This window comes from Misgurnus anguillicaudatus, chromosome 5 (genome assembly GCF_027580225.2).
Source record: "Misgurnus anguillicaudatus chromosome 5, ASM2758022v2, whole genome shotgun sequence".
Taxonomy (NCBI): Eukaryota; Metazoa; Chordata; class Actinopteri; order Cypriniformes; family Cobitidae; genus Misgurnus; species Misgurnus anguillicaudatus.
In genome coordinates, this window is record NC_073341.2 from 35,135,761 (window position 1) to 35,157,875 (window position 22,115).

The window sequence follows — 22,115 nt, forward strand, 5'->3', positions numbered from 1 at the left end:
AAGGGGAAAAAAATATTTTTAACCCAAATCTGTAGTATTGGTTGTTGGATGGATTCAAAAATATTTTATTCTCTTATGCATCCAGTTTTGCCAAAACTACACAAATATATACAAGATTTGAAATATTTTGCCTGATTTTTCTTGAATTTTAGTGAGACTTTTTGGAGTAAGTGCATGGATCCAACCTGTGAAGAATCAATGGTTCAGACTCCTGATATGGGTGATTCTCACGAAAACTTGGTTTTAAAAATGTCAAGCATGAAAATGTAAAAATTGCTTAAATTTACTTTTTTTCCCACCAGACATTGAAAAACAAAGTCTGGAGTAAATGGGAACATTAATTTAAAAACTTTTACTTATCATTTAACACTTTTTGTAACATAATTTAAAAAATGAGTCCTAAAAAATCTCATTACCACAACAGTCAGAAAACATCAACACTGACATATTTTCAAAATGACATGACAAACCTGAAAGAACATAATTTGGAGATTCTGCACATGCATTTAAAATCAAAGTATTATGCTTCTATTAATTAAATTAACATTTAATAAGCATCTGTTGCGGTAATGATAATCAAAATGTCGTGTAAGCATTCTGACAAGACAATATTTCAAATTAACTCTAAAAAAATGATCTTACCTGGTAGCCATCTTGAAGTAACTGGTCCATGTGCTTTAGTTACTCAAAATCAAACTTTATTAAAATTCTGTATGTGTGCTTAAACTGTTCTCAAAAAGTGTTGCGGAGGATGAGACATCAGGCATGGACACATAATTTTCCTAATTTTTCTTCATTATTAATATACATGAATATTCAGTAAATATTTTTTCTGTCATCTAAAGTAGTCTAGCAAAACATCCATTTATTTTTTTTCTTAATATTTTTGTGTTAATTTGATTAAATTACAACATAACGCATGTTCAAACACAGCCGGACACATTGCGGTAATGAGAATTTCAGCAGAAAATGAGATACAATTTTCAATTATAAATTCTTATGTTGAAATCACACATTGTGCAGGGTGGAACACAGTATTGTGTTAATTCTGATGCTTTTTAATGTTACTATATTACACATTTTAAAGCTAAAATCATTAGTGCCGTGGTTTTTCAATGGTATGTGAGAATCACCCATATAATGGTGGAGCATTTTTCTTGGCACCCTTTGGGCAGATTGGTACCAACTGCATCGATTGAACACGACAGCCACAGCTTACTATATATTGATACTAACAGTGACCATCCATCATGTACTAAAATGGCCTCAACATTTACACGATCTCAAATTTTACAGCGCATACTGGAGATTTTTTTTATTTTTGCTTTGAGAAAAGGGTTGAAATAAATGATAGTGAAGTTAAGTTAAAGCCTACAGAGTTTGTATACTGTGGATAGATTGAATGTGATCTGTTTCTTTCCAAAAATGTCAGTTTGTTTCATTTTGCTACTTATCTTACTAACTCACAAAATGTAATAATTTAAAATGTCAGCTTTATTTGCTTCATAGACTTTGTTGCCTTCAACCCAGCTCAGTTAACAGAGGTGTGCCAAAAGCGAACTATAAACAAAACAAGTACAAACCTGCCCAATTTAACAGACATCTAAACAAGTACAGGAAAACGGGTATTAAATGCCACACATGTTCTTACTGGCACACATATTTGCCTCAGATGCCACGTCCACACTGCACGGTCTGCAGGTGCTAATATAATTTACCTACATTGCTAGGTCCATCCTGCATTTTCTTGTTTTTAACTAACACTTTATGTGCAGTGTACGTTACTGTTCATTTGCATATGCAAATTGACTATATTCTGTAGCATGAGGATTACAATGTAAAGGGGCCCCCATATTTGTTTGGTTTTTAATAAACGCAAAACCTAGATATACCTCACGACCATGATATGTGCATCTAAATATTCTTACTCAATATGTATCCTTTTGTTTCATAATAGATAATGAACCTTTACATTTTAAGCGAAATGTAAAGGGTGTAAACTTGAAGGTTATTGTTGCCAAATAGACGGCACTTTTTTACAGTAGCTACCATTGACCAGATCACGGCACATTCTGGGCAATCTCTCAACAAACTTCATGAGGTGCATCCTGGCATGCTTTGTTCAAGGTATTAGGGAAAGGAGTAGCCACTTGTTGGTTTTATTATGTTCATTATTCCAGTAAAATGCATCTATTTGAAAAGAGAAATACATATGCATTTACATTTATTTGCACTATGAACTAATTTCAAGCATGTACAATATGCATTTATATTAGCATAAACTGTACGTGATTAGAATGCATAATACTTTATTGGTTACACTTTACAATAATAACAACTAATAATGAACTGCACACACAGGATTTATTAATCTTTGTTGATGTTAAAGGAACAGTCTACTCTTTTTCAATATTAAAATATGTTATAACCTTAACTAAGAATTGTTGGTACATCCCTCTGTCGTCTGTGTGCGTGCACGGGGGTGCTGGAGCGCGCTGCGACGCTTCGATGGCATTTAGCTTAGTCCCATTCATTCAATGGTACCATTTAGAGATAAAGTTAGAAGTGACCAAACACATCAACGTTTTTCCTATTTAAGACGAGTAGTTATACGAGCGGGTTTGGTGGTACAGGATAAAGCGTAGCGCTTTTCTAAGCGGATTTAAAAGAAGAACTATATTTTATGGCGTAATAGCACTTTTGGGAGTACTTCGACTCGCCTGAAAATTCCGCTCCCCTTCTCACTCTCGTAATGGGAGAGGGAGGGTGTTACTGCGCCGAGTCGAAGTACTCCCAAAAGTGCTATTACGCCATAAAATATAGTTCCTCTTTTAAATCCGCTTACAAAAGCGCTACGTTTTATTTTGTACCACCAAACTTGCTCGTATAACTACTCGTCTTAAATAGGAAAAACGTTGATGTGTTTTGTCACTTCTAACTTTATCTCTAAATGGTACCATTGAATGAATGGGGCTAAGCTAAATGCTATCGAAGCGTCGCAGAGCGCTCCAGCGCACGCACACAGATGATAGAGGGATGTATCAACAGTTCTTAGTTAAGGTAATAACATATTTTAATATTGAAAATGAGTAGACTATTCCTTTAATTATTAATTCTTTATTAAAATCTTGTTAACGTAATGAACTGTGAACTTACATGAACAAACAATGAAAAGCTTTATTTCTATTAACTAGCATTAAAGGTGCAGTGTGTACATTTTAGCGGCATCTAGTGGTAAAGTTGCGAATTGCAACCAATGGCTCAGCCCACTGCCCAACCCTCGATTTTAAAACGCATAAAGAAGCTACGATAGCCACCACCGGACAAACATTTCATCGTCGGAGACAACTTAGTAAAAAAGTTTGTTCGTTAAGGTCTTCTGTAGAAACATGGTGACACAAAATGGCGACTTTCATGTAAGGGGACCCTCGGTGTATGTAGATAAAAACGTCTCATTCTAAAGTTATAAAAACATAACGGTTCATTATAAAAGGTCTTTATACACCCCTGATAATATAGTTTTGTATATTATTTTGCATTTCTTTGATCCTTCTAAAAATTACACACTGCACCTTTAACAAAGATTGATAAATACTGTACCAAATGTATTGCTCATGGTTTGTTCATGTTAGTTAATACATTAACTAATGGTTTTACGACAATAACCATAGTTAATTTTCGTAAGGGTACTTGGGTTAGTTCAGTGTTTCCCAATCCTGGTCCTCGGGCACACCCTCCCAGAAAGTTTTAGATGTCTCCTTATTTAAAACACCTGATTCGACTCATCAGCCTCCTTCCAAAATGGTAAAAATGTGTCCCTAACAAGCTGATGAGTTAATTCAGGTGTGTAAAATAAGGAGACATCTAAAACTTTCTGGGAGGGGGTGCCCGAGGACCAGGGTTGGGAAACACTGAACTAATGTTAACTAATGAACCTTATTGTAAAGTATTACCAATTTATTTATTGCCAGTCACATTATAGTCAATAAACAAGACAATAATCACTTTAATATAATATGATACAACAATTTGTTTAACAAATATACAAGAAAATAAATATTAATAATTATTATGAAAAAAATGTATTATCATAAATGAAAAAATTGGTATGAGATTATCATAATTAATAAAATTTTATTTAATGGAAAAAAACAGTAGTATACTTTAATATTTACTATACTGTAGTAAAATATCTAGATACTATAGTGTTTCTGAACCTTACCATAGTAAATAGCTAGTAAAATATACTCCCCCTTACGAAAATTATTTATTTGAGGTAAAAGTGTAACCATGTTTTTTGAGGTGTATTGATTGCTACTAGCAAAACCATGGTTTTACTACAGTATGGTTTAACAATGGTTTTTGAAAGCCATTGTTTTGCAGTAGGCTAACCACCCCCATTTATTTTTACTACATGGTTTTACAACAATAACCATAGTTAATTTTCGTAAGGGACACTACTTGGGTTACTAGTTTATCAACTTACTATCGTTCATTCATTCATTCATTCAACAGAATACTAACGTTATATTCTGTACAGTAAAGTACACTATAAAATAACAAAGTGTAGTAGTCACTATAATATGCTACAGTCTACTTTAATTTACTGCAGTTTACTATAGTAAACACTCAAGTGTACCACAGCATTTGTTCACGTGGTTTGAATAACAAAAAAAATGGTTTTGTACAAATTATAAATGGTTTTAAAACGGGTGGTTTGCATACTTTGCGTCACAGTCTGGTCCATCGCGGCGCTACTGACACGACATCTACTGGGTTCCGCTTTCCGCATGTAAAAAAAAAATAAAGATACACTACCGGATGCGTTCAGTTTTGCTTTTAACTCAACTTGCTGTCAACCCGGAAAGAGGCTGAGTTGGTTTGTATCATGCGCCAGGACGCACGTCTCGACCCGCCGCGCCGCGCTTTCATCTGTTTTCGCGAATAAGTCGCGCGTGTACTCTCCACAACGTTTCACACGCGGCAGAACGAGGGTGAGTCACGAGCCTTTGGGATTTTGGAAGTGAATCAAGTTGATGTTAGGTGTGGCAGTTGTGCGCAGTAGCGACTTCCTCTCCAAACGCGTGATCTCATGCATCCGTGATCCTTTTTTATTTCCATAGGTGTTTATTAAAAATCGGTCACCTGAATGCACCTGTCATGAATAGTGTATTATTAGTGCTGTTCAATGTTTTTATGTAGTATTGACAACGTGGAAAACTGTCAGTGTCAAAGTTTGAATAACTATTACCAGAAAGATCCATGCAGACAGTGATGTACAAAATACTGAATGTTATGCATAGAAAAGAAATTGAATGCATTTATTATTTGTATTGTTTTCAGCCGATGTGGTGAATTTAAAACAAACAATCAGTTTTATTTGCATCCAGATCTGGGACATGCCTTACCAGGATAGACAAAACCGGACCTGTGGATTCCTGGATATTGAGGAAAATGAGAACAGTGATAGGTTTTTCCGGCGTTATTTTATCTTGGATACTCATAAGAATTTCCTGTCATGGTACATGGACAATCCACAGGTATCGTTCATTACGTATTGTTCCAATAATTGTATTGACTTGCAGGATAGCATGTTTTTATTATTATTTGCTTGCACCCTCTCATTTGCATCCTCAATATTTTATTCTGCTTAATTTGCATAACCCTGCATGTTTCCTGAAAAAAAAACAGAATTTACCTGTTGGAACAGAATGTGTTGGAAGTTTGCGTCTCAGTTACATTTCAAAGGTAAATATTATACTATATTAGGCTATACAGTATATTGCTGTAGTATATACGAATCAGTTTATTCCCTCAATTGGCACAAATCTTTTTTTAGTTACGTACTCTTTAATTACTTCTCTGTATTATTTGTAGGTTAATGAAGCATCGCTGAAGCAGAAACCGAAGGCGGTGTTCTGCTTTGGTAAGTACAGAAGGTGGGCATGTGTATGTTTGTCACTGTATTGCAAACTAACACCTGTTTATTTTTTCGTACAGTAATAAATGCATTGTCCAGACGGTATTACCTGCAGGCAAATGATGAAGTGGACTTGAAGGAGTGGGTTGTCGCCTTGAATAATGCTACCAAAATTACGGTATGTCAAGCTTTTGTGCACAGATACATGTGAATACAGTAAAAAAGTCTAGTTACAAAATAACCAATACATAAATGTCTGTTGTAAGAATACAGGGCTTGGGGGTTTAAATCACAAACGTGCATTTTTGTGCATAATGTACGTTGAATATATCTGTTTAAGGTTCCCAAAGGATCACCAGTCGCCCGCAGCTCTGATGTCACAACTGTTTCGAACCCGAGTCAGTCAACATCTGGACTGGCGTACGAAACAAAAATCGTCGGGGGTGTGGTTGTGCACACACCTGTCCAGCAGGTGAATGACGTATTGTATTAAAGCATGTTTTAAACATGAATGAATCATGTAAATATGAACACAAATCTGTTTTTGTGTCCCCAGAGCGAGACTGACGACGTCTTTACGAGTGACCTTGGCTCACATGTCACTTTAAGGAGATGCCAGAGCGTGCGGCCAAATATCCTGAGGTCTGGTTACTGTGTCAAACAAGGCAATGTGGTAAGGACAGGTTCTTGAGATTGTAGAGATTGTAAATCACAGATAAACAAACTTAATTGTGACCCTGTCCAGGCTAAAGTCTCATAATCGCATTGTAAAGCTTTATTTCACATATATGTCAATCTTAGACATGATCTTACTTAGTCAGTATTAAGGATATCAAGGTTATTTTTCACATACTGTTCTTTACATTATGTAGGATGGTTTGATGTAATAAACAGTATATATTTAATATCCTGCTTTTGTATATCTTTTATATCTCTATCATAGGTTGTGCATTTAAGTAATGCGGTAATATATGATGCAAATTTAACATGACAATGCAGCTACTGTGTTTGTTTCTATATGTTATACTAGACATATAAAATGTGCGTCCTTAAGAAAATCCCATTTAACTCTTTCCCCGCCAGTGTTTACATTTTTTTTCTGATTTTCACAAAGTTTAATGCCATTTAGGAACATTTATTTTTTAAATATATAAACATTATACAATATACACAAATGAAAGAACAGACCCTCTGCTTTCAAACAAAAAAAAAACTTTATTTGTTCTCTTTTATCACCTCTTAAATATAAGTACATTTCTTTAAAAATGACAAATTTTGAGCAAAAAAGCTGAAATAAATAAGGACTTTTGTTAGAGATCAGATTCAGACCGATAATTAAAACATACACAGAATTTTTACTGTTTTTGGATCAGTGGTTGCTTCAGTGTTTTATAAGTAATGTATGAGCGCCACCTAGTGGAAGTACGGATTTTCATTGGCAAGGAAGCGTTTTCTCTTAATTGATGAGACAATGGCAGGAAAAGAGTTCAAATCACTTGCAGTGTTGGGGGTAACGCATTACAAGTAACGTGCATTACGTAATAATATTACTTTTCTGAATTAACAAATAAAGTAATGCATTACTTTTTAAATGTACACATTAATATTTGAGTTACTTTTTTAAAAACTTTAGTTTAATTATTTGATTAAAACTAAACGTCGTACATGCTTGTGTGGGAACAGTTTGAGTCAGAAATTGAGATGGCAGGCCAGAGCTCGATATTTTTGCAAGGCCTGAAAAGAGATCAAGCCTCAGCCGAGAAAAAGTACAAACGCAAAAGTAACTAAAAAGTAACGTAAGCATTACTTTCCATGAAAAGTAACTAAGTAACACAATTAGTTACTTTTTTTGACGGTAACTTAATATTGTAGTGCATTACTTTTAAAAGTAACTTTCCCCAACACCGATCACTTGTAATATTTATTGACAACTTCAATTTTATTATTATTGTTGTTTCAGAGAAAGAGTTGGAAGAGAAGATTTTTTATTCTAGATGACCAAAATGTGAGCTATTATAAATCTGAAACGGATAAGACATTGTAATAATAAACACTTTAACACAATGCAAGTGAGTTATATTAATCGTGAAATGTTTTGTAATGTGTGTTCTGTCTCTGTTTAGGATAAGGAACCATTGCGCAGTATTAAATTGAAGGATGTACTTAAAGTAAATGAGTGCCTTGTAAAATCAGGGTAAGCTAATGTTTCTGTCTCTTTAAACATTTTACACCAACAACAGATTCGTCGTATTAAAGGTCCACTTTGTAGATTTTTAGCTGTATTTTATACTGGTGAGATTGCAACCAACGTCTCAGTCCACAGCAGGGGCGGAGCCAGACATTGTAAACATTGGGGGCTTAGCCCACATCTAGGGGTTCAAAATGGTCCACTGCTGATATTTTTTCTCTATTAACGGCAGCTTTATTAACTATTTTTGTAATGTTTTCTCTGTATTGTCATTTTGAAGCTGTAACATAACAAATTTTGACAATGGCACTTTAACTTCTCTTATCCAAAAATAGGCAAAATATGTTTGCTGTAGGCTAATCCAGTAATTATAAAGCTACATAAGCTCACCCCTCCCTTTTCGAAACGCACAGAGAAGCTACGGTAGCCACCACAGGACAAACATGTCATCATCGTAGTGACAAAACTTTGTCTGTAGAGTAGTGTGTCCATTTAGGGCAGGGGTCGGCAAGTAACTTTGGCCGCGGGCCAATATTTTTTTTAGCCAGTAGATGGCGGGCCAACTGTTGTTGGCACACTTACGTCTTATTTTGAATTAGCCTAGTATAGGCTATCTGATCTTTTGTCAAGAAACATTGTCTTTATTTCCTATTTAAAAGACGAAAGACGGCATTAAAAATTGTTAAAAACATGGTAATGGGTCTGTGTATCATTCGTTCAATCGTTTTTTTTTTTTTCAAATTAAAAACAAAAATGAAAAAATTAACCACCACGGGTTTTCTGATTGTGTGCTCAGATAAAAAAATTAATTACTGGATTAGACATTTTTTTTATTTAAATACTTTATAGGCATAATATATCAATGAAATCATTTTAAACAGATCAAGTACTATAGTGGTAATATTACAGGCATTTATGCTCTCATGAAATACTCTTACAGTCCGACTTTTGAACTATTCCTTTTTTTATTAATATTTAACCGGGACACACACATACACACCTAAGGTTTAAGGAGGTCTCCGCTGGACTGTTTTTTGTCCAGCTCCGACAAGGTTCTATTCATAGATTCATTTGTGTTCACCCGCTTTATTTCCCGACCTGACGGGTCCGCAAAACTTAACGTCACGTTTCGTTTCCAGAATCTCACATTCAAATTTCTCTAACGAAAAGAGACAAATAATTTTAAATGTTATACAAAAATTGTGTTCGTGCCAATAAAAATATTATTTTAACAGTGTATTCATTGTATTTATAATGAAATATAAATAATAAATTAAATAGGACAAAGCCTCTCACTCAAATTTCTCACCATCATAAACCGAGTTGGTTGCGGAGTTGCTGTTCAAATTGCTCCTTTGCCAAATTTATAACGTTTTAAACGGAGGTAAAGATCAAAGAACTATGCGTTAGGAAAATTAATAATGGCTTTATTTTAATAGACATGTAAAACCATATTTTGGCGGATTACTTTCATTTTTTTAACGAATTTACCTGCCCATTTAGTCTTAATAAATAAACGGTAAACGAACTTGACTTGCTGTTTTCGAAGGCAGGTCGAACCTTAGGTCGGGCGCTCGAGCCCCAAGTTCAAGTAGCAGAAAACAACAGTATTCCTTTCAAATCTACTTTAAAAGTGTATTAGTTAAAATATTATTGCAGTAAAAGAGTTTATTTTTATCATATTTTGTAGTGGTTTCTAAAAGCCAGCAATTACTTTTCAGTAATTTGCAATGTCACGGAGTTTAACGTCTTCACGCGTGATGAATTGACATGATTTACGAGGTAAATTTGCAAATGATTCATGAAGTCATACCTCTGCAATTATTTGATCGATTGTGTTTTAGAAGTATGCTCAAACTCTAATGACAGTTATGATCGCGGATGCGCTGGTAGAGAAAAAGCGGCCCGTTAAGATAGCTATTATACGCATTTTTTTTCAGGACATTCTTGCTATTTGTCAGTGTAGCAATAAATAATAATAATAATAATAATATACGCGAATAAATAATAACGAAAAAAGTTCAAAAGTCGGACTGTAAGCGAATGAGACTTACAGGAAAGCATGGTTGCTATTCAAACCCTTATTAAAACCCTTATTAACATGTAATCTGTTAGTACCTGATCTGTTTAAATTTATTTCATTGGTATATGTCTGCTAAGGTGTTCAATTAAAATTTGTCCGAACCCGTTTTCATTCATTTTTTTATTTTTGATCTGAGCGCACATTCAGAAAACGAGTCGTTTGATAGGATATAAATAATAGAAAAACAAGTCGTTTTTCTTTATTTTCTTTTTGGTTTTGATTTGAAAAAACGAATGAAGGAATGATACACGGGGACATTTTTGTAAACTGTTATTGTAAAATAAAAAAGTCTGATTAAAAAAAAATTAAAAAACGGACTTCAAATTAATCCGGCGGGCCAGAAAATATTGCTGGCGGGCCACTTTTGGCCCGCGGGCCGCCAGTTGCCGACCCCTGATTTAGGGCTACTGTAGAAACATGACGATGACTTCTATGTAAGGGAACTCATAGTTTATGTAGATAAAACGGCTTGTAAGGTAATCTATACAATACAGTTCATTATGCAAGGTCTTTATACACCACTGATAATATGTGTATTATTATTTTGCATTTCTGTCAAGAGATCCTTCTAAAAGTTACACAATGCACCTTTAATGAATGTGTTACTTCATGCTGATTTGTAACACTGCTGTTTGTTTTTAGGGAACTGCTATGCCGCGACAATCTGTTTGAAATCATCACGAGTACCAGAACCTTTTACATCCAGGTAACGCTGAATAATTAGTTTATAATGTTCCAGCTACTGTATCATTGACAAATGTAATGCACAAAAAAATGAATCGTAACATGTTCGGAAGTATGATGCACATAAAGTTTATCTCATTGACGAGCACCTGAATCTGCAGCTGTGTTTGATGTGTTTTGAATCATCCTTGCATAAATGCTCTGCCACTCAAGCAAAACGTAAATAACTCATTATAAACCATATTTAAAAGTGTGACAGGTGTTGTGGCCGCCATTCTGCTGATGCAAATAGGGCTTAGGAAGTTTAAGGCAACAGTTCACACCCCAAAACAATTCCTTTAATGTGATTTCATTAACAGAGTAATCGTACGTTTAATTTAATAACATTTACAACCATAGTGAAGTGATTTACATAAACTTACATACTAAAAAATGCTTGCTTATTTTCAACCCATTGTTTGGTCAAATATATACATTTTCTGGGTTAATTTAACTCAACGGCTGTGTTTGTCAATTTTTGACCCAATGCTGGGTTGAAAATAATCTAGCATTTTTTACGAGTACAGCTACAATGTTGCATAGTGCAAAAATGTAAAGGTTTGTTTTGTTGTCTTGTGTGTGTGCGCGCGCGCGCGTGTGTGTGTGTTGAATGCATGCAGACAGACACCCCAGAGGACATGAAAGGCTGGATCAAGGATATTGGCACAAAAATTCAAGACTTCAGAGGACTATCTAAGGTAAAAAAAAAAACCACAATGAAAAGTGAATTAATCAGATTATACTGATCCCAATAAATAGTAAAATATAGTGGAATTTTGCAGTTTCACTTACACAATTCAGACTTAAAGGCACACACCACGTTTTTTTTTTAAATATGCTCATTTTCCAGCTCCTCTAGAGTAAAACATTTGATTTTTGCCATTTCGGAAGCCGATCTCCGGGTCTGGCGGTGCCACTTTTGGCATAGCTTAGCATAATCCATTGAATCTGATTAGACCATTAGCATTACGCTAAAAAAAAATAAGAGTTTCGATATTTTTCCTATTTAAAACTTGACTCTTCTGTACTTAAATCGTGTACTAAGACCAACGGAAAACTATACTCTCATTCTGGCGTAATAATCAAGGACTTTGCTGACATAACATGGCTGCAGGAGGCGCAATGATATTACGCAGTGCACGAAAATAGTCCCCAGCTATTGAAAGTTACCAAGGGGACTATTTTCGGCTGCTGCGTAATATCATTCCGCCTCCTCCAACAAATGGAGAAGGGACAGCTCTTTAAAGAATTTTTTTATTTAAAAAAAACATTTTTATTAAAATTTTTGTATTTGAAACAGCGTTATGGACGTGAAATTTTTTCATTATAAACGTGACAATTCTAAAAATTGCACTTGTTTAACTATGGAAAATAATAAAAAGAAATGCTTATAAATCTTTAACGGAGAATTTGCATGGGTATTTAAACCACCAAATATTGACATCTGAGATATCAGTAGGTTAAAAACTTTACTTTTCATAATAAGGTTGACATTTGCATGGACTTTGCCCATGTAGGTTCAGCCTATATGTCATAAGCAGTTTTGGCAGGACTGTGTGTTTTATCAAATATTCAGGAAAGCTTTTATTATTTTCACAATTCTGTTTGCTGCAGAAATGACACACCTGACCTTTGAGGGAAAGCACCACAGTTTTTCAATGCTTTGCTATGTTCTTGCCTCAACTTAGACAAATTGATACATCCCAATCTTTTTTAAATGCATGCATTGATCTTTGTACAGCGCGTCAATAATGTGTTGGCATTTGGCCTAGCCCCATTCGTTTCTTGGGATCCAGGCAGAGATGAATTTGGAAGCCACCAAATACTTCCATGTTTTCCCTATTTAAAGACTGTTACATGAGTAGTTACACGAGTAAGTATGGTGGCACAAAATAAAGCGTGGGGATATTTTTTAGCCGATAAAGAGTGAGAACTATATTGTATGGTGGAAGAGCACTTAGTTTGCAGCACTTCGACCTCTAGCACAGTAATATTATGGGAAGTTTGAACCATAGGTCTAAGTGCTCTTAAGCCATGCAATATAGTTCTTATTTTTGTACGCTTGAGAATTGCCGCGTTTTGTTTTGTGCCACCAGACTTACTCGTGTAGCTACTCATCTTCATATAACATGGAAGTGTTTGATGGCTTCTGTGTTCGTCCCTGTTTGGATCCTGGGGAATGGATGGGGCTAGGCTAAATGCTAACACTTTCACAATGCACTGTACAAAGATTAAGTGCATGCATTGAGGGAAGATTGGTATGTGTTGATTTGTCTGGGTTGAGGTAGGAACATAGTAAAATATTGAAAAACAGTGGTGTTTTCCTTTAACAAACATAATTCCTATTCAGTGTTTCTCACGTTTTCTTTGTCTCAGTGTCGTAGTTCCGGCAAAGTCTTTTCTACGCAAGGCAAACCTCAGCTTGTGAAGTCAACCTCCATGGCCAATTCGTGGCAGCCCTGGACGCCTGTACCGAGTCAGGAGCAGCGTTTAAAGGAAGAGGGCCCGTACTGCTCTCTCCCATCGCTCTCGCACACAGGCCAAGTGTCTCAGTCACAAACTCGACAACGGCACCACTCGCAGCCTCAGTTCGGTCCCACTGACACAGACATTCCAGACAACTTCGACAATCTCCGCACCACTGATGTTTAGCTGCTTCAACGTCGGATACCGCTGGCCAGCACATGGATAGTATTATGATTTTAGCTCTTTGATCATGTGATCGTAGCAAGACTGCAAATAAGAAAAGCTGCCCATAACTGCATGTGGTGCGATGCTGTTTATTGGTCTTAGAAGAATGTGTGCTTTATGAATGTAGGAATGTACAATAAGGAAGGATCAGCTGATCAGTTCTATCAGCTCAGTTTTATGTGTCATATTGCTTTATTAGATTTTAGTCAAATGCCTTTTTTATGAAGACATACAGCAGGGTCCAAAATGTTGCAATCACTACTGAATATGATGATATTTTTCATAGGAAAATTAATAATTCAAGTAAAAGGATGATTTATTAAGATGATGAATGTGTTAGTATTTGGTTAAATAACCCCCTGACCTTTTAGTACTATAAAGTTAACATGGCCAGTGTTACAGGTTTGGTTGCATTTGATATGTAATCTAAAAAATAATGCAGAATCTGATATATTATGTTATCTTTATATGTAACATTTCTTTTAAAATAAGTCCGTAAAATGTAATTAATTGAATAGTTTAAAGAAAAATACATCCTATATTTCCAATGTCTTGTAATGGATTGGATATACCTATATACCCCACATTTAAGGCACCTGAAGTTGGTTTTGAAGACATTTTGGTTATTGAAGCCACATGAAGGATTTGGAAAGCATTTAAACAGTGCTTTGGCTAATGAAATATACTGTAAATGAAAAATAATATGTTTCATATAAATGTTTATGAAATTAATGAACATCTTCATACAATATTTTGGTTATTGTGAATGGTACTAAATGTTGACAAAGCAGTAATGTTTCTATTTTCTGTAAACTACTAATCTGCCAGATGCATCATTGCTTTGCATATAAAATAAAGCGTCCTGTGAAGGAAGATGACTTTGTTTAGTTTTTCAGCCAGTCCAGAAGTGGGCGCTCTTTCAATGAACGACAATAACGAAACCTGACGAGAAAATATAGAAATAAAAGAAGCTGGAATGGCAATTACATTTTTATTTAAAAGTGCAAAGCTTGGGAGACCTGGTACGTGATAAGATAATTTGTAACCTTGTATTTTCAATCTAAAAAATAAAGTTTATGAGTGTCAATATTCATCTGCAAAATTAATCACAGGCCGTTTTGCGAAGGTCGCATATGCAGGCCGCATACGTCATCAAGACGTTTATTTAAGTTAACTAAGCATTACATTCGCAAGTTATACGCATATTACAACAATTTACGATTAATTATGAATAAAAGTCAAGTTTATAATTGTTAATATTCTGAAATAAGACAGTCTTGATGACGTATGCAGTCTACAAATGCGACCTCCGGAGGCTACAGCCTGCGCACGTACGCATGTGGTATATGTGACTTTTCTCAGCGCTGTTGAGAATGAACCAATAACAGCCATCGGTAATTAAGCGATAATGATTTTTATTTAACTGTTTATAAAGCTCGCCGAAATAGATCTGCATTTATATCACTGTATCGGAATTATCGCAGTTAAAAGATCTGAAAGGTTATAGTGTTTGATGTTAAACATTTTCCAACGGCACAAAAAACACCCTGAGATTTGAATGTAGCTTAACGTGGAGTCGCCTTTTTGGGCCACCGCATTAAGGTCTCCAAAGAAAACATACTATGTAGCATCCAATTAAAAAAAGAGGCCATTGAACTGATAGCAGGTCGGTTGTTAGTAAACTATGATGGTCGTGTGTCTAGCTCACATTCCCTTGTTAATTCGCACATGAATGTGAATAAATAATGGAGTTTGAAATAACGCGCGCGAGGCCGTCGCTTTTTGGAGATATTGGTAAGTCAATAGTTATACTTGAGAAATGCAAATCTGTCATACATTGTTTACAAGTAACCAGCAGGGTAGTAATCATTTGATCAGAAGACAGATCTGACTAAATGTAAATGACACGTCGTGTTTAATAAAGAGGTTTAGATCAAAGGTCGATGACAAAACAAACTGGAATTGTATTGTGGCCATATGCAGTTTGGCCTTGAATCAGTCACCAAAGACAATTAACAGGTTACTAAAGCCTGTATCAGTGTGAACTAAGGCAACCTATAATTCAGCAAAGTCTCCTTTATTGTGGATGTTATACATTATAAAGCATGGGTCTTCAATGGGGGTCCTCCGTCCTCCAAATATTGTTTAAATTAAATGTGCCATAGAATTAAAAACTGTATTTACCTAGGCATAGATGAATAATAAGAGCTCTGTACATGTAATGACAAATCGTGAGCCTCAAACACGTTTGTTTCCTCATTTTTATGTAAACCTCGTGGCAAACAGGTCAATTTCAACATAACACGACTGTGATGTCACAGTCAAGATGTACGCCACCAACATTAAATAACACATTAAATTAATTAGAAAATTTTTCAAATGTTTACTAATGTGAGCTACTGACCAGAGCCATAGGAGGAGAGAGTTACGTCAAGTACGTTCACTCCAATGGAAGGTTTTTTTACAGCAATGGCGGACCACGGAGTCTCTCCAAAGTTCCCGGAAGTAACAGTCAGCTCCATAGAGTTGCATTAGAAAGATTGAATGTGTTGAACTTAATACAAGTTTTAAGACTTAATACGCTTGACAAATAAGATTGTATGTTAGCAATACATGTGAATCGAATGACTTTATGCATCAGTGTGTTTGTAGTGCATTATTTCTCATTTAATTAGTACATTTAGGGGGTGTTAGTAGAAAACGGGTCAGGCTAGGACAAGCTGTGGATAACTTTAGCAACACACAACAAACCACTAACAGCCTTGTATTGGTAAATTTCGTTTTCTTAATGCAAATTCATCCATTATTGTAAATATTGTGTAATTAGAGAGGCTAAATAAAGTGATGGTGGTATAAAGTGCATATTTATGCATCAACATATGGGTGGAATGTTTTTAACACTGTGGTTTTGCTGGTTAATAAATAAAATAAAATAAATTTATTTATTAATAACTTGTCAAATGTATACTTACATAGTTAAGAAATTAGTAATCATTTAAAGTGAAGATGATGTTATGTCCCATCAGATGTTTATATTAACAACAAAAAGAAAACTACACTAAGCCAGAAATATTATTATAATTTATAATAAATTAAAATAAATTAATATTAAAGTCTTTTTTAATGTTGTGCTTTGTATATTTATAAATTAAACCACTATGAGTTACATTCACAGCACATTCACTTTGTACATTATAAACAAGCATAACATTATAAACTTACATTAGTACAGCGTGATGCATTTTAAAGTGGCTAAAGGCAGCGTAAAACATGTTAACAAGCCACATACCAGCAGATGACCATACAAATGTTCCTATATTGGTGGATTTAATTTGTCAAAAAACATTGTTTATATAACTACATAACAATACTACATTCACATTTTGATGTGATATAGAAATATTGTAAAAAAATGCGTTTCTTGACTATAAATTAAGAAAAATCACAGCTCTTTGCCTCTAACTCAATGTATTTCAATGGCTCACTATGGGCTTCTAGGAACTAACTGAAGTCTGCGTGAATCACGTCACGGCCGAGCTTCTGGACTTCCGTTGGCACAACTCTGTTTCTCTATGGCTCTGCTACTGACATGAGCCGCAGAGCAATCAGAGCAGAGCTCAACATTATTATTCATGACCCTTCCAAATATGGCAAAAATAGACTATTTTATTCAAAAGACAAATCCTGGGGTTGAAAATGGATATATATTTGTACTTAATAAAGGTACATATCTTCTATGTAAATATCAAAGAAAAATCTAACATACAATTTCAATGCTTTTTTGGCACCTTTAATTATTATTTTTATTGAAATTAGGCATGCAACAAAAATGCATTAAAAGTCGAATAATAGAAATGTTAAAAAACTTGATTGAAATAATGGTTCCAATATAAAATGATTTTTCACGTGGGTAAAGTAATATTGTAATTCTTTAAAATTTACCATGGTACTAAATTATTACAATATTAAAGTAAAACCATGAAAAACACTATGGTGTTACTGTTGTATACACCATTAATGTTACACTGCATTTACTGTAGGCATTTTTGTTTAATAGTGACCAGCACCACCTCTACATTTTTGACTATTTGAATAAATAGGGTCGGGTTAGGTAAACTTTACTGTCCCAAAAGGAAATTTGTCTTGAGCTCAAAAGTAGAGCAACTGCATCATAAAAAACATGGTTAAATAACAAATAATCCACACAATAACACAACAACACCTTATTAATAAAATAATAATATATTTAATTTTAAAAAAGACAATTTTAACTACATTAAGCATATGATTTTTAAACTTTAAAAAATATTTAAATAAATTATAAATATGCAATTTATTTGACCTCAAAGCATATCAGAACTCTGGCGCCCCCTACTCCAGATGGGTGCAGGAGTCGGACCAGTTATGGTAACATATTTGAAAGGTTGAAAGTAGGGCTGTCAAACGATTAATCACATAAATAAAAGTTTGCGTTTGCATATTGAATGTTCGTGTACCGTGTAATTATTATGTATATATTCATGTCTGTATTTAAAAAACAATTACATGTAAATATATATTTATTTATTTATATTTTTATTTAATTTATATTGATAATAAATAAATAAAAATATATCTAAAAAAACTTAAATGTATACATGTATGTGGGTGTATTTATATATACATAATAATTACACACAGTACAAACACATATAATATGCAAACACAAACTTTTATTTTGTATGCGATTAATCGTTTGACAGCCCTAGTTGAAAGCAACTTTTAAAAGGATATCTGTATTTCTGTTTGCTTCCACAAAGTAACAATTAACAATATAAGTGATTTTTCAGGTCTCTAAAGGCATTATATTATACATAAACCTTTTGTTAATGAAACACATGTAGTCGTAAATGCTTTTGAAATGCTTAAGTTTTTATCTGTGCAGCACATGGTTTGGGCTTCTGGACGGATCGCTCGGCAGTTCACGAGGCTGCGGCTCAGGGCAGAGCTGTACAGCTGCAGAAGTTAATTGAGAACGGAGCGTCTGTCAACATCGTGGCTGTGGACTCTATCACACCTCTTCATGAAGCCTGTATACAGGGTCATACACAATGTGTCAAGCTGCTCCTGGATGCTGGAGCTCACGTAAGGATATACATTGACATTTACGGAGCTCAGGGAGCTTTTGTGCAGGGGAGGTTTTCCGGTCTGTTAATTGAATGTATCTCAGTGCATCAGTTTATGTTTTGGTGGTGGTGTGGTTGTTTAACAGGTTGATGCTCGTAACATAGACGGCAGCACTCCATTATGTGACGCCTGTGCTGCTGGGAGTCTGGAGTGTGTGAAGTTGCTGTTAGATCATGGAGCCACAGTCAACCCTCCACTATTCACCTTCTCACCTCTTCACGAGGCCTGCATGGGCGGTAAGGCAATGATGTTTGTTTAAAGGATTGACCTCTAGCGGCTGCACTTAGTATCGCAGTCTACTATTTGAAACTATAAGAATATTTGCTGAGAAGTCCCCAACTTTACCCCACATGAGTAAGACAAGGCTGTATTGCAGAATTTACAGGGTACAGTTTATTGTAAACGTAAATGAAGATGTTGAATTAATATGTTTTGTACTTGTATTGGAGTGGATATGAAGAGTTTCGTTGCAAAACGAGATAAATCCGTTTTTTTAATTGTTCAGAAATCTCGTTTTTTGGTTGTGCATTCCAATTAATATCAATGCAACTGCAGTTGGTTTGTTTTGATTTAAACCTTCATAACATAAAAAATACAGCTTAGTAGCACCATAAAACAAAATAAAAACATGATAACATAATAATAAACATGTTTTGACAAAAATTTAAAAAAATGGATTTATCTCGTTTTGCAACGAAACTCTTCATATCTTTTGTATCTTGTCTGCAAGGTAACTCAAAATGTGTCCAGCTCATGATAGATAAAGGTGCTTTAATGGAAGCCCACGACTGTCACTTTGGTACTCCGCTGCATGTGGCATGTGCCAGGCAACATGTCGACTGTGTCAAGGTTCTGCTCAATGCAGGTGAGTAATGTAATGTGATCTTGTTAATGCGATTACACAATGACTTTTAAAATTTAAGCTGTCCTGGCCATCTGATATCTAGATTATAAAGTCTTCAGAGAATTGTTTCCAGATGCATTATAAATGTTAGAAATGTATTGCTGAATCACGTTGCAAAGACATTGTAGTTCTGAATTGTCGCGATTGTGTTGGGGCGGGGCTAGAACGGTGGCTTGATGATCCACTGGAGTCACCGAGCATGGCCCCGCCCCTAACACAATTGCGAGCATCGATTCTGGTTGTAGTGGTGTTTGAAAGTAACTTGAGAGAGACAGCAGCTTTCCTGCGAGTGGGTGTGGTTTCAGCACAGACAGTAGACACGCCCCCAGCATTTCACAGCAGAGAATCCTGCCTGTTTTTCAAAAATTTTGATCATTTATTTTATTTATTTGACTTTTTTTAATCATTCAAATTTGGCTCTGTGGTTAAAATGACATTTTTCTATGGTGTTACAAACTGAGAACACATGATGCATGATCTCTTAAAGCCAATGTTCACATTTGAAATCACCTAAACAAACACGCCCCTACCCCAATAGAATCTAAACCTTCTTTTGATAGACACACCCCACACATACGCAACCCAGGCAACGATGTCTGTAGACACGCTGCTTACTGCTGATTGGCTACAAGTGTGTTTTGGTTGTCGGCCCGAATGCCTTTTCCAAAGTGTTTTTTAAAAATCATGCACCCCGCCTTTAATATCAGACTACACCGACTTTAAAGAGGCCTTGCTGTTTTTTTGCTAAAAAACAAAATGGGACAAAAAGACTTTGCACATTCTGTCTATGGTGTTAGACAGCCTTTGATTAAATGTTGTTGCTTCTTGAATTTTTTTCTGCTGGAAGGTGCAAATGTAAATGCTGCCAAGATCCATGAGACGGCACTGCATCACGCCGCCAAAGTTAAAAATCTGGAACTAATTGAGCTTTTGGTACAATATGGAGGAAATATTTTTGCCAGAGACAACCTCGGCAAAAAGCCTCTTCAGTACACCAGACCCGGTTCACCATCCGCCCGCTGCATAGAGGTTTATGAATGTATGTTTTTTTTATTGCTTTTATGTTACAAATCAATGGCTAAATACTTTTTCAAATAGTTAAATGATAAATAATTGAAAATTTTTTATATTAGTTTGGCTAAACTAGAATGAATAGTGTCAACAAACATGATAACTTTTATTTTTGACTTCTTTTAGCCACACCCCTGACTCTTCAGCAGTTATGCAGAATTGCTGTCAGAAATGCTCTTGGAAAAAGGGCACGGATGGTGTTGACTCAACTGGGTCTCCCGAATCGAATCGTTTGTTTCATGTCTTACTCGCCGCCTGCCCCTTCCCTGGAACTCTTCACCTCTTTATGATTTTCTACTATGTTTCTTTCCAAGGTATAAATGATGGTATGATGATTGTTTATATATAAAAATACAAGACTTACTGTCATGCTTATTGTGAAGCATGGTCACTGTAACAGCCAAACTCAGTATTTGTTACACACTTGTCAACATATTTACTCCTGTCTGCAGCAGCAAACCAATAGGAGACACGGTGACGTGGTATGGATGCACTTTACTGCCAAATATAGAATATTTTGGTTGACTTTTGTGGAAGAAAGCACCTTTTTGTGGGAATTAATATTTCTTTTGTAAGTTGTATTTGGTTCGAATATATGTTTTATTAGCACGCTGCTTAAACATCTTGCAATAAGACAAAAATGTGTTTTCTGTTCATACAAGGTCAAGCATTAGTCTGATGGTAGGCCTACTATAGATGATAATCAGTTTTACAATTAACTATGCATTGTATATTTTCATTTGTTATCACATTTGTACATTATCTTGTACATGTAGGTTTTTTATTAATTATGCAAATTGTGTATTTAACTAGTTTACTTAAAATATAAATTAATATATTGTATAGATGCTTTAAATAATTTAACCAGTTATATATGGTTTATTTTTGTTAGGATGTTACTGTTTGTAATAATTAAACTGTAATATACTGCAATGGAAATTGCAATTTTCTATTTGTTTTTATTTGTTTCATTCAAATGTATGCTCAATTAAAAAAAATAACAAAATTGAACTTTATAAATTCTTTTTGGCCAAGAAGAAATATTATTTCGGTTTACATTTTAGATTAGTTTACCCACTGAAGTACCTAAAAATGTGCAGCTTTGGTTGAAGTGCTCCTTATTTTAAAATAACCAATTGGTAGTTTTCCTGTGACGTCATGTAGGGAAACACCCGCTGGAGGGCAAGAGAGAGCTATCTCCCGTTGTCTGCAGGTTAAAGGGATAGTTCACCCAAAAATTTTGTCATGATTTACTTGCTTTCATGTTGTTACAAACCTAAAAAAAATGTGTTCTGATGAACACGAAGGCAGATATTTTGATGAATGTTTGTTACCGATCAGAGGCCCAGTTTGGTTACAAAACATTCCT

At 35.0% G+C, this 22,115-nt stretch overlaps 2 protein-coding genes across 4 annotated transcripts; both read left to right on the forward strand.

The window, feature by feature from the left end:
- The first annotated feature begins 4,668 nt into the window (after positions 1-4,668).
- plekha2 (pleckstrin homology domain containing A2) lies at positions 4,669-14,692 on the forward strand. Of its 2 annotated transcripts, none has more exons than XM_073868092.1 (12): positions 4,669-4,994; positions 5,344-5,540; positions 5,692-5,748; positions 5,878-5,926; positions 6,001-6,098; positions 6,261-6,392; positions 6,477-6,593; positions 7,881-7,948; positions 8,043-8,114; positions 10,834-10,897; positions 11,535-11,612; positions 13,291-14,692. In XM_073868092.1, exons 2-12 carry the CDS (start codon positions 5,400-5,402, stop codon positions 13,564-13,566), a joined length of 1,152 nt encoding a protein of 383 aa, XP_073724193.1. In that variant the 5' UTR covers positions 4,669-4,994; positions 5,344-5,399; the 3' UTR covers positions 13,567-14,692. The 2 variants fall into 2 exon arrangements, with proteins under 2 accessions (XP_073724193.1, XP_073724192.1); XM_073868091.1 differs by having other exon boundaries at positions 4,670-4,994; positions 5,391-5,540.
- Positions 14,693-15,075: 383 nt separating this feature from the next.
- On the forward strand, positions 15,076-21,685 carry asb13b (ankyrin repeat and SOCS box containing 13b). Of its 2 annotated transcripts, XM_055169015.2 has the most exons (7): positions 15,076-15,399; positions 18,530-18,729; positions 18,857-19,007; positions 19,502-19,636; positions 20,523-20,714; positions 20,873-21,060; positions 21,199-21,685. In XM_055169015.2, exons 1-6 carry the CDS (start codon positions 15,351-15,353, stop codon positions 21,034-21,036), a joined length of 891 nt encoding a protein of 296 aa, XP_055024990.2. In that variant the 5' UTR covers positions 15,076-15,350; the 3' UTR covers positions 21,037-21,060; positions 21,199-21,685. The 2 variants fall into 2 exon arrangements, with proteins under 2 accessions (XP_055024990.2, XP_055024989.2); XM_055169014.2 differs by having other exon boundaries at positions 15,079-15,399; positions 20,873-21,685.
- The last annotated feature ends 430 nt before the right edge of the window (positions 21,686-22,115 follow it).

Coding starts and splice junctions, on each gene's coding strand:
- plekha2 (XM_073868092.1), top strand. CDS start 5,400: ATGCCTTACCAGGATAGACAAAACCGGACCTGTGGATTCCTGGATATT. Junction 6,099..6,260: donor ATAATGCTACCAAAATTACG/GTATGTCAAGCT, acceptor TATCTGTTTAAG/GTTCCCAAAGGATCACCAGT. Junction 6,393..6,476: donor TGCACACACCTGTCCAGCAG/GTGAATGACGTA, acceptor TTGTGTCCCCAG/AGCGAGACTGACGACGTCTT.
- asb13b (XM_055169015.2), top strand. CDS start 15,351: ATGGAGTTTGAAATAACGCGCGCGAGGCCGTCGCTTTTTGGAGATATT. Junction 15,400..18,529: donor GTCGCTTTTTGGAGATATTG/GTAAGTCAATAG, acceptor TTATCTGTGCAG/CACATGGTTTGGGCTTCTGG. Junction 19,008..19,501: donor TCACGAGGCCTGCATGGGCG/GTAAGGCAATGA, acceptor CTTGTCTGCAAG/GTAACTCAAAATGTGTCCAG.